This window comes from Penaeus chinensis, chromosome 7 (genome assembly GCF_019202785.1).
Source record: "Penaeus chinensis breed Huanghai No. 1 chromosome 7, ASM1920278v2, whole genome shotgun sequence".
In the NCBI taxonomy this organism is placed as follows: Eukaryota; Metazoa; Arthropoda; class Malacostraca; order Decapoda; family Penaeidae; genus Penaeus; species Penaeus chinensis.
Window position 1 is genome coordinate 28,272,603 of NC_061825.1, and position 12,500 is coordinate 28,285,102.

The following is a 12,500-nucleotide window of genomic DNA, read 5'->3' on the forward strand; positions in this document are numbered from 1 at the left end:
TATTATTATCATTATTATCATTATTATTATTATTATTATTATTATTATTATTATTGTTGTTGTTATTGTTATAATTTATTATTATTATTATTAAAAACAATATTATCATTATTATTATTATTATTATCATTATCATCATCATTATTGTTACTGTTAGCACTATTGTTATCATCATTATTATATTACCACCGTTATTATAATCATGTAATCACTTATTAATGTTTATTTATTTATCAATTGTTTTAATTTTGTTATCTTTATCATAATATCATACATCACTTTTAGTCACGGAGGATTATCTTTATTCAACTACACTACCTAACGAGATAGATTATAAAGATGCGCAAAACTACTTTACAGTGGAAAGTAATCGTACGATTTCATGTTCATTTATCCATTAACCTTTCTCTTTACTTCTTTTCATGAATTTATGTGATTGTTCCAGCTACCAGTCTACCCTTAATAAGACCTACATCACACAAACCCTCAAAATTACAAACATGACGCATGATATTTTCCAGGTCGAGCCCGAGTGGAAAGTTCTGGAACAATTTGTAGTGAGGAGAATTCATGACGTGTTTACAGTTGACAGTTTGGAATCGTCCCATCCTATCAGACACAACGCTCTTAATGCTGATAGAATAGCATACGATAAAGGTAAAGGTTATACAGTGAAGTAGAAAAAAATCTTGTAGTTCGACACTGACAAAATATTTGGCCTCAATGATACATAGTCAAAGAGGATTTTGATACGGGAAATCAATTGTCAACTGGTCCACACAATGCGAATATCAAGGATGTAGATCGATATGAGCGAATCGTCCTTTCAATAATTTCCGATTGTTTTTCAGGTTCATCCATCATCCGAATGATGAGCAATTTCCTAAATGAAAATACCTTCCGCAGAGGACTTAACAAATACCTCCAAAGCCTGTAAGTGTACAGCCTCTCTAAACAAACTTCAGACTCTGAAAAGTCAACATAGGAAGCAACCAAGCCTTTCTATCCATATAATATTACTCAACAGAACGTATGACAACGCAGAGAGTGACGACCTCTGGAGACACCTGACAGCAGCCGCTCACGAGGACGGCACTCTGCCCCGGGACGTCACCGTCAAGATGATCATGGACACCTGGACGCTGCAGAAGGGATACCCCGTCATCAAGGTGGAGAGGAGCGCCGACGGCACATCTGCCACCGTTTCTCAGGTGAGGCCGGCTCGCGCCATCGAGATTATTCTGTTTGGCATTAAGATGATGGCAAGAAAACCACTCTGGAGGACTGTTTAAATATACCACTCTCCTTTTTCTCCAGGAACGCTTTTTGTTAGTAAGAGATGAAAACTCCAGCGACACCCATGACTACAAGTGGTGGGTTCCCCTGACGTACACGACCCAGAGCGAGGCCAACTTCAACCAGACTCAGGCCATGGTGTGGATGAAGGACTCCGAGGAACAGGTCAGCCTCTCATCCCTTCCCCCGAAGGACCAGTGGGTCATCTTCAACCTGCAGGAGACGGGCTACTACAGAGTCAACTACGACAACGACAACTGGAACCTCCTCATCCAGCAGCTGAAAACAGATCACCAAGTTATCAATCCTATCAACCGAGCCCAGATAATTGACGATGCCATGGACCTCGCTCGTGCAGGTATGTTCGCAAGTCCCATGCCATATGTAAAAAAAAAAGAAAATAAAGAAAATATAAAAACAATATAAAGTTTTAACCCACATATATTTACAAAAAAAAAAAAAAAAAAATCAATTTCAGATCAGCTTCCTTACGAGACAGCTTTGGGAATATTGACGTACTTGGAGGCCGAGTCTGATTACATCCCCTGGTGGTCAGCTCTGAATAATGTGGTCTACCTCAAGGACATGTTAACGCGTACGGGAGGTTACGGCGCTCTCAAGGTGCGTTATACCTTTGAGTATCCAGGGTGGACTTTAGAGTTCTCTTCACTATCATTTGTTTCGCTAACTGTTATGTTTTTCTTCTTCAGAAATATCTATTAGACATCCTAATACCGCTGTACGAGTCAGTAGGATTCGAGGAGAATCCTGATGACGGTCTTCTGGATCAGTATAAGCGAGCGAAGGCAGTGGTGTGGGCGTGCGCTCTCGGTCACCAACACTGCTTAGACAGCGCGTCTGCTCTCTACCACGCCTGGATGGCTAATCCGGATAATCTTACGTGAGATTACGATTCAGTTATTTTCTTATGTTGACAGGATTTAAAAAAACAATGCGAATGAATTAGTAGCATAAGCATACGTACACATGCATATACGATCACACAAACACACACACACACACACACACACACACACACACACACACACACACACACACACACACACACACACACACACACACATACACACATACACACACACAAACACAGACCACATTCCATAACAAACTTTAATTTCGGTGAGTAAAGAAATCCTGAGTACAGTGAATCCACTACGGTCTTATTTCATCGAGACTCCATTACAGCATTATTTCACCGAACCTCAAGACAACGGTGTACTGCTACGCCATCGCCGAGGGCGGGGAGGCCGAGTGGGACTTCGCGTGGCATCAGTACCTCAAGTCCAATGTTGGTTCTGAGAAGGAAAAACTTCTGTCTGCCTTAGGCTGCAGCAAGGAAATGTGGCTACTGTCAAGGTTGGATTGCGCGTCATACACTTGGGAAATTGAAATTATATGAACTGATATTATAAACTGAAATAATTATTTCCTTTCGTGGTTGGTAAGTGAATAGGAACTGTTTAGATTATGGCGTTCATTCCAGTAAAACAGGGATACTAACCCTTTCTTTTTTGGCTCAGGTACCTCGACATGGCCTTCACAGACGGCAGTGGAATCAGGAAGCAGGACAGCTCCAGAGTCTTTGGTGCTATTGCCAACAACGAAGTAGGCCTGTCTCTTGCCTGGGCGTACCTGCAAGATAATTTCGACAAAATCTTTAGCTTGTAAGCACAATTTTAGCTTTTGGTTCTTATGTGTCACTTTCAAGTTTTGAATTCCTGGGATATAATATTCATGTAATAATATTATTTTGGTTATTTTTCAGCTTTGATAAGATAGTGGTTCGCCTCATTCGCTCCACCACACAAAAGGTTAATACACGACAGGAACTCATGGAGGTAAGGTCACGACAAGATTTTTTTAAAATTTTGAATGATTTAGCTTTAACACATTCCCCTCAAAACGACATCGTAAATTTTCTCACTATTCTATTCGGAAATTGTGAATCTAATCAACATATTTCCCCCTCCACAGTTGACAGCACTGCAGACGCGTCACGCAAAACAACTAGAGCCTTTTGCTCTTGAAGTTGAACAAATAGTCGAGGGCGTTCAGAACAACATTGCCTGGCTGGACGCGAACTACAACACCATAATAATGTGGCTGGAAAAGATCGGTTACAGTACAAAACTCAGGACCATCTGAATGACTGCGTGAATGTTGTGCCTAAGATTACATGTTACAAGTATTATGTTATAAAAGTATCATTACTAAAAATAACCAAATCACTTCTTATGGGAGTGTATAAGTATTATATGCAGGTATGCCCTGGATGGGTCAGTGCCGGTGTTAGTACAAACATGTTCGACTAATTCAACCATTTTGTATATTTTGTATTATATTCCTGAATAGATAATAATAGACAAATGACCTATCGTTTCATTTAAGGCCTTTTATCAAGCCAGTTAAAAAACAAAACATGGTTATGATAACGAAGATTATCATAATAACATTGATAGTAGTATTTGTTTTAGATGAAGATAATTAGTATTACAATAATGGGAATGATAAGGATGATAATAATGATAAAATAACATTAATAATGATAATGATAATATAGTGATCATAATAGTAATAATAATAACATTAATGATAATAATTATTAGTACTGATAATAATAAAGTTTAGTTTTATTATATCAATAATAATAACAATGATAATAATAACAATGATAAGGATAACAATAATGATAATGGTAACAATAAATATAATGATAGTAATATCATTAGTAATAAAATACTGCTAATGATAATAGTAATAAGAATAATAAGAATAAGAATAATAATGATAATCATAATAATAATAATAATAATGATAGTAATAATAATAATAATAATGATAATGATAATGATAATGATAACATGGTAATGATAATAACGATAATAATGATAATAATGATAACAAATACCAAAGATAAAGAAAGTAGTAGCAACAACGATGATAATGTTGATAATAATGAAAAGTGATAGTTATAAAGATAATAAATTGAATAATTGCAACAACAATGAAACAGTTATAATGTTAGTATTACTGATAATAATAATAATAACAATGAAATAGCAATAATGATGATGATATTAACAATAATGATGATTTTGATAATAACGACAATAATAATTATAATGATTATAATGACAATAACAATAGTAATGATACTAATGGTAATACGAAAATAACAATGCTAGTAATAAAAGTAATGATAATTATTATGATGATAACAATCATAATAGTATCAATAGTAAAAATAAAGATAAATACATAATAATAATGATAATGATACTAATACAAATACTGTTGATACTAAAATAACAGTAACAATAAAGATAATAGTAATAATAATAATGATAATAGTAATGATGATAATAATAATAATAAAAAAATGATAATGATAACATTACTACTACTGCTGCTGCTGATGATGATAATAATAATGATAATAATAATAATAATAATAATAATAATGATAATAATAATAATAATAATAATAATGATAATAATAATAATAATAATGATAATAATAATAATAATAATAATGATAATAATAATAATAATAATGATAATAATAATAATAGATAAGATAATAATAATAGAAATAAGAAATAGCGATGATAATAATAATAACTGTAATAGTGACAATGATATTGATAGTAATAATAATGATAAAACAATAACAATGATACTAATTATGATAATAACAATAACAATAACAATAATAATATTAATAATAATAATAACAATAATATTGATAATAGTAATAATGATAATAGTTATAATAATAATATTAATAATAATGATGATAATAATGATAATGATAATGATAATAATAAAAGTAATAATAATAACGATAATAAGGAATTACAATAATAATTATAATGACACCTCAAACAGCCACAACAGCGTTGAGAACAATTATAATAACATGATACTGAGAATATTAATTATGTTAGAGTAATAACTACTACTAATATAGATTATGAAAAAAAAAAAATATTGTTGATAATGGTAATAGTAATGGTAATTATAATGATAACAGATCTCTATACTACTACTATTATTACCACTGCTACTACTACTGCTGTTACTACTGCTACTACTGTCACTACTACTACCATCACTACTGATAATGATGATGAAGAAAATGACAGCAATGATAATAACAAAAATTAATGATATTAGTAAAACGATAGTATTGATAATTACCATAACTTCATAATAAAAAATATGCAAGTAGCATAATGTTAAGAACATAGTAATAAATTCAACGGTAATGTTTTAGAGTAGAGCGTACAACCGAAATGCGGGAACAGCCGATGACAAGTCTGTCCGACGCTCCATGTTGCCCTGAATACGTGGAAGATTCTTTATTTTCTTGGGCGGGGGTTGGGGGGCAGTCAACATTCAGCTGAACAGTTAGGTATTATCTTCATTTATATATCATTGTTAGTTTACTCCACAATTTCCCTGGTACCTTTCATGCCCTTCCTTGCAAACGGGGCCAAGGGGCTTGGGGAAGTTCCGCGGTATAATTCCTTCATATATGTGTACTATAGGGTGAGAGGAATTCATCGATACCAAAGTCATCGTGATTAGTTATCGAGAAATACAAACAAACAAATAATGTGTAAATGTGTAAGGAAACTTTTGAGAGAGAAATAAAAGACATGTTTATCCTAAAATAAGATCATTTTCTCTTCTGAGATATTCAGAGAAAATAGAGCTATTTATAGGGGATACTTATCTTATAATGAGCGCCCAATGTCTTATATCAATCTATGTGTAGTTACATATCATATATATATATATATATATATATATATATATATATATATATATATATATATATATAAATATATACATACACATACATACATATATATATATATCTATGTATATATGGATGTAAGGGTGTATATATATTCATGTATATATGGATGTATGGGTGTATATATATGTACATATATATGGGTAAATTTGGAAATGACGCCTATCACCGACTCCCAGGTGAAAGCTATGTTTCTTTCTGAAGCCCTTGTCGTGTTTCGAACGAATCAAGCACCCATTTCCTTTGCACAACTACTGATACCTTGACCAATAAATCGTCAGAATCCTCGTCGTCGCTGTTGGCGGGAATTGCGAACACTATCCGCCGCTCTTTTTTGTTATTGTCAAGGATAAGGATAATTCCATATACGGAGCTGACCCTCGCCGTAGGTTATGCCTATGACGGGAGCCCGGCCTGTGTCGACTAACGACGACTCGATCAACGTGTACTTAGTCTTTACCCACCGTGGTGTCGGCCATAGCAGTGATCTCCGGGCGAATGCTGCAACTTCTCGCGCCTGGGCGGGAAGCGGACCACCAACTCCTCGGATGAGAGGTCAACACGTTACCACTGTACTAGCCTAGATACTTTGTTATTGTCTAAGGATTAGTATAGTATGTGAAGCTGGGCCTCGCTCGGGCTATACCTGTGCAGACTAATGCCGACTCGATCAAAGTGTCAAGCTGGTGCTGACACGACTGACTCTGGTCCTTACCCATCGTGGTGCCCAACCACCGAGGTAACTTCCAGGCGACAGCGGGTTGTCCTTGCCTGGGCGGGGCGCAACCCGCTGCCCCGCGGATGAGAGGCCAACACGTTATCACTGAGCTAGCACGGAAGCATTGATATTGCCACGATATTTTGCGTGTAAAGGGCGAAACAGCATCTTATACGCAGACTAGCTATGGCGGAACTGATGGGTGGCTTGATCGAGACCCAGCCATGTCAATCGGCTAGTCAAATATGGCTAAGGTCAAGCTGGCACTTTCCAATCGGTATTGCATAGGTCCAATGACTGCCATCAGCACTGGGTTGTGACTGCATATATTTCCTCACTACCCCTGTGGCTACTGAGAAATTTTGAGCCCCATCTCTAGCTTCCCTTTGTTGGACTCCATGGTGGATGAGGTGGGGGGGTTAGGAAATAAAGAATTCTAATTTGTATGATTTTTACAAATTTACAAAGAACTAGCTCTCTCCCTGACGAACTATGCAATCCCCTGGCCAATCCCTCTGGAACATAACATATCACTATGGAACCTTTCCAGCTTCCAAGGGGCAAGAATGAATATTGGAATGCTTCCTGCGTGACTGCAGGGGAATTTTCATTTCCCGAGACCTGATGAGGTATTCTGAGGAAAACTGTTAGAGGAACTAAAGAATGTTAATGTAGTGGCAGTGTAAATATTTTAAGTTAATGGTTTTGGAACAATCGACACCAACCCTCCTTCTCCTTCTGGAAGTTAAGCTGACATGGTACCATCTTAAGGTAAAGCCATATGTGCCCAACCCTATGCTGTGCTTCCACTGTTAGAGTTATGGGCATGGAGTCGACTCTTGCACTTTTAAGAGAAATGGACAATGTGTGTAAAGTATGGTACTGTCCAGGTCCAATCTGCTGTTACCACTGTAAAGGATCCCATGAAGTTTCTTTAAAGCAGTGTAAAAGGGCTCCAGAGGCCTCAATGGTGACAGCTCCAGCTGCCACCACATCCACAGGGGCCTCTGCTGCTAGACTGAATGCCCCTGAACCAAAAGCTCAGGTCCACCCTTTGCCTGGACAAAGGAGTCATCCAAAGGTCTCCTCCCAAAGTGGGCTCTTTGGAGGTGTAAGGCTTTCTTTCGAGGGGAAGCCCGAAATATCATCCACCTAAGCGTAGGATGGCGGCTTAGGGCCGAAAGAAGGAGGGAGGGGGCCCGTTCACTTCCCCTGTGTGGAGACACTGTCCCATGCCCCAGGTACACATCCCTTAGAAAATGAGTGTTGTTGTGTTGTTCTTGACATGAATAAAAAGAAAGTAAAATAAAGCATCACAGGTAAAAAAATATATAAATACGATAAAAAAGAAAAAAAAAAATCCTGAAGGAACGGATACATAAAATTACTTAAATTAAAAAAAAAGAAAAGGAATGGGGTATCTCTGGCTGGAGCTGGCCAATGTAAAACTTGGTAAACCCTGTATTACTTAAATGCCCACGTCCAGCAATATCCTAACTGGCATGTAAAGATGGCTCAAACCTTGTTCTTGCTGCTCCAGCGACGCCACATTATAGGGTAATCCAGAGGGGTACACTCAAACTCCGAGTCCAGAGACAACTCCCTTGCGGGTTTATTTCGCAGGTGTATTTATACAGGGTAGGCCACGTCACTGTGGCAACAGTTATTTAAACAGGATAAAAATATAAATAATTAAGAGTACATTTTAAAACACTATGAAATATTAACAATAGACAATAATAAAAAAGATAAAGCAACCAGGTGAAAAAAACAACTAAAAAGGAACATTAGAAAGATTAACCGAATGTTAAAAACACAGTATGTAAGAAAAATAAAACGATACACTTGATTAGTAGAATAAAAATCATACCACGGTAAAAGTCATCCACGATCCATTCCCTCTCCCGAGTATCCCCTGTGAGCCTCCATTAATAAGTAAAACAATCAATTAAGGTGGTGACGTGACAGGTTTACATATATAAAAGAAAAGAATCTAAAGTCATAAAACAGTTATCAAGACTAATAAAAATGATTAATGATAAAACAAGTTTTAAAAGGATAAATAAAAACAATAACTTAAAATAAAAATAGTAGAATAAAGGGGAGGGGTTCAGTACTAAAACGAATGATAAAAACGTTGAAATCATTAAGAATTAAAAATAGATGTATAAGAGAATGAACAAAGAAAACACTAAGATCCCATTTACCCTTAAAAGACGATAAATAAAACGATAAAAACACGTATAATAAGTCACCTCACGGATTCGAAGCATTGAAGCTCAAAGAGGAAAACTCGGGAAATTACAGTTATAAGTTTTATTTATACAATTTTCATCAAATACACGGTTTGGCAATAACAGAGTATCCGTGTTGTGTGGTGAGGAATCATCTCCAGCGTGCTTGAGCGCCGCCCGCTGGATTACCCAAGTTCGGGATTCAGGATTTGGGATTCGGGGTTCAGGTATCAAAGGTGTCGAGGGGATAGGTAGGGTATTAGGGGAGGGGATAGGGGGTAGGTGTGAGGACGAAAGCTTAAGGAAAAGAAGAGAAATTAAAGGGCCGAGAGATGGAAATGAAAGAAATGAGTAAGGTCAACGGAGGAATAGAAAGAGTAGAAAGCGAGAAGGAGACTAGTATGGGGGAGATAAAGATACAGAAGAACGTAAATCGCAAAGTAGAAGAGAAAAGAAATGAACGAAAGGAGTGAAAGAGGGAATGAAAAAGAGGGGTCGGAGACCTCACAGAGGCATTAGGCAAGGCTCCAAACTACCTTATGAAAAGGTAGTTTGGCAACCTGAAGAACTGGATATATTAATCCAATGGAAATGTCAGGGAATTCATGCAAAATGAGAGGAATTGCAACATCTAATACCTTCAAGTAATCCAGTCTGTGTATGCCTACAAGAGATTATGACCAGGGAAAATCGTATGATTTCCCTGAGAAGTTCTAGCCAATTATGGGACCTTTGATAGTGGACCTCATGAAGGAGCAGCAGTGTATGGTATGCATGATATTCGCCTCCAGGCCATCCACCTGTAGACGGCAGATGCAGTTTTACTAAACGGTGACACATCTACACATTTCTTAATTCAAATTGGGACATTCCCTTATATTGACCTGTCACTTGGTTCACAGTTGGCAGGTCATGGAAGACTTACATAGAAGAAACCACTTTCCAAGAAGGTGAATGGCATTCAATGGAATGCAGAGTTGATAACTTGAACATTCAGACTGGAATCTTTTTAGATCAACTGCAGCAGTGCAGGGATCTGTGAGTGATTTCCAATGTGTTCAAGATGCTGTTAATCACTTCACATCAGAAGCATCCATTCCCAAAAGTAGCAGGCAGCACCGCTGACCTTTAGTACCATGGTGGTCTGATGATTACCAACAAGCTGTCAGAGAAAGAAAAGCTGCATTAAAGCAGTTGAAACGATGCCCCAGTGATGTAACCTTGATCCATTACAAAAGGACCTGAGCTAAGGCCTAGCGAGTGCTAAAGGAGGCTTGACAGACGTCATGAAGACAATGGAATAAGGTTTGTAAGATTGCTGGAAAGAGCACATCCATGTCACCACCTGCTCTGAAGATAGATGGCATAATCCTCACGGGCAAAAAAGATGTTGCAAATGAGCTAGATATATCCATGGTAGAGATCTCTGAAGCATCTTACACTGCCCGATTCTCCACCCTTTAGGCTGAACAGGAACAACAACTAATATCTGTAGGACAGCAGCAGAACTTCCATACATCTTGCCATTTTTACACAAAGAGATGGACTCTGCTTTGCAGTGCTGTCGTTAGATTGACTTAGGAAGTGACAATATTCCATATACTAATCCGAGAGGTCCCAAAAGCTCCTGTTAGACCTATTCAATAGGATCTTTAGGGGTGCCATCCATGTGGAAAGAAGCTATAATCATTCCCATCCCTAAACCTGAGATGATGCTTCCATACCAAGAGAATTACAGACCAATTCCTCTTACCATATTCGTCTGCAAGCTGATGGAGAAAATGGTAAACTTCAGGTTGACTTGGATACTAGAAAAGGAAAACGTGCTGACCCATATCAATATGGGTTTAGGAAATTGAGATCAACTAAAGATGCACTTGTGAGGATGGAGACTGCTACACAGAATTCCTGTTAGCAGTCTTCTTTGACCTCGATAAAGGTTACAATACTACTTGGAAGTATGGCATACTCATGAAGCTGTATGACATTTGTTTAAGAGGAGCATTACCTATCGTCATACAAAGCTTCCTTGCTGATAAAGTGTGGGTGGGAACAGTTTCTCAAATTTAGAAGATTGAGTGGAAGAGAGTGTCCTAAGTGTGAGCGTGTTTGCCATTGCTATAAAAGACATCGTAGAGGTCGTTCCAAGTACTGTCTCCTGTAGTCTGTATGTGGATGACTTAATACTGTATTGCTCTGGAGGAAACTTACAGGATTTACAAGGACACATGCAGACTGCAATAAATCGGGTTGTGCAGTGGGCAACATACCATGGGTTCAAATTTTCACCAAGTAAGACCATGGCTATGCATTTCCACAAAAGAGGAAAGTTTCATCCTCTCTATTTAGGAGCAAACCCACTTCATTTTATCCAAGAGGTAAAGTACTTGGGTCTATTTTTGGTCTCAAGGCTTACATGGGTGCCTCACATCAAACAGTTAAAGGTGAAAGCTACAAAAGTGCTTAGTATTTTGCAGGTTCTTTCATAAAAAATCTGGGATGCACACCGCACAGCGCTTCTGTGGCTTTACCGAATGCTTATTCGTAGCAAACTTGACTATTGTAGCCGGTGTTATCAACATCGGCATGGCGTAGCTGCTGCAATCAGCATCACACATATATCATCCCCTCTAGGACTTGGCTGACGTTTTCCTCATGGGTTGCGATAAGGATAATGCCATAGCCGTGCTCCTCCGTTTGTATATGTGTGCTGAATTAGGCCTTGTCCATAGTGTTGACGTATATATGGAAGGAAGGTTGTCTCACGAAAGGGGGCTATCACACGTTTATAGAGCAGTTTGAGAGTGAATACTGACTCGACAACACGTACATAAGGACCGATCTGAGGACATCTGTTAAAGGCCTTGACTGTTCCCGTTATGCGTATGTATGATACACATTCATGTATAGATATAGACTAGTGTCCGTATATGTTGTTGTCTACCTTAAGCAGTAGGATATAGTGATATTCTTAGCAACCAGTAAAATGTATTCTTTCTATAGTTGTAATATTATAAGTACTGATATAATCTCGCTAGTGAATCTAAGTCGAATTGTAACAGTAACTATAATTATTATTGTATTATTATTGTATTGATTTATAATTTATATTTTATTGATTGTGTATTGATTACAGGTTTGACTGCATTCCAATAAATCGTGCAGCGAGTTCTACGCACTGGTATCAGTCACCTTGAGTAACACAAATAATCTGAGCGCAGGAATTGGCGCTTATACCTATGTTCTCCGGAGGATGGACTTAGTTCTTAATGGAGCTCTCAGAATCTGTACAGGGGTTTTCAGGTTTTCACCTGTGGAGTCCCTGAATGGCGAGAGTGGAGAACCCCCTTTTCAGCTCCCTTGGGGATAGCTGATCCTATTGTAGGAGAATGAGGAATCTTGTGGAAGA

General features: G+C 37.6%; 1 protein-coding gene across 1 annotated transcript in view; it reads left to right on the forward strand.

Moving 5' to 3' along the window:
• The window catches only part of LOC125027124 (aminopeptidase N-like), a 10,394-nt gene extending 6,707 nt beyond the window's left edge, over positions 1-3,687 (forward strand). The window contains exons 9-18 of the mRNA XM_047615963.1: positions 522-657; positions 852-933; positions 1,028-1,211; positions 1,318-1,654; positions 1,775-1,917; positions 2,007-2,197; positions 2,503-2,673; positions 2,838-2,981; positions 3,083-3,155; positions 3,292-3,687. Coding sequence (XP_047471919.1) covers positions 522-657; positions 852-933; positions 1,028-1,211; positions 1,318-1,654; positions 1,775-1,917; positions 2,007-2,197; positions 2,503-2,673; positions 2,838-2,981; positions 3,083-3,155; positions 3,292-3,462 — 1,632 coding nt within the window. The 3' untranslated portion in view covers positions 3,463-3,687. The remainder of the gene's footprint in view (positions 1-521; positions 658-851; positions 934-1,027; positions 1,212-1,317; positions 1,655-1,774; positions 1,918-2,006; positions 2,198-2,502; positions 2,674-2,837; positions 2,982-3,082; positions 3,156-3,291) is intronic.
• Positions 3,688-12,500: the final 8,813 nt, after the last annotated feature.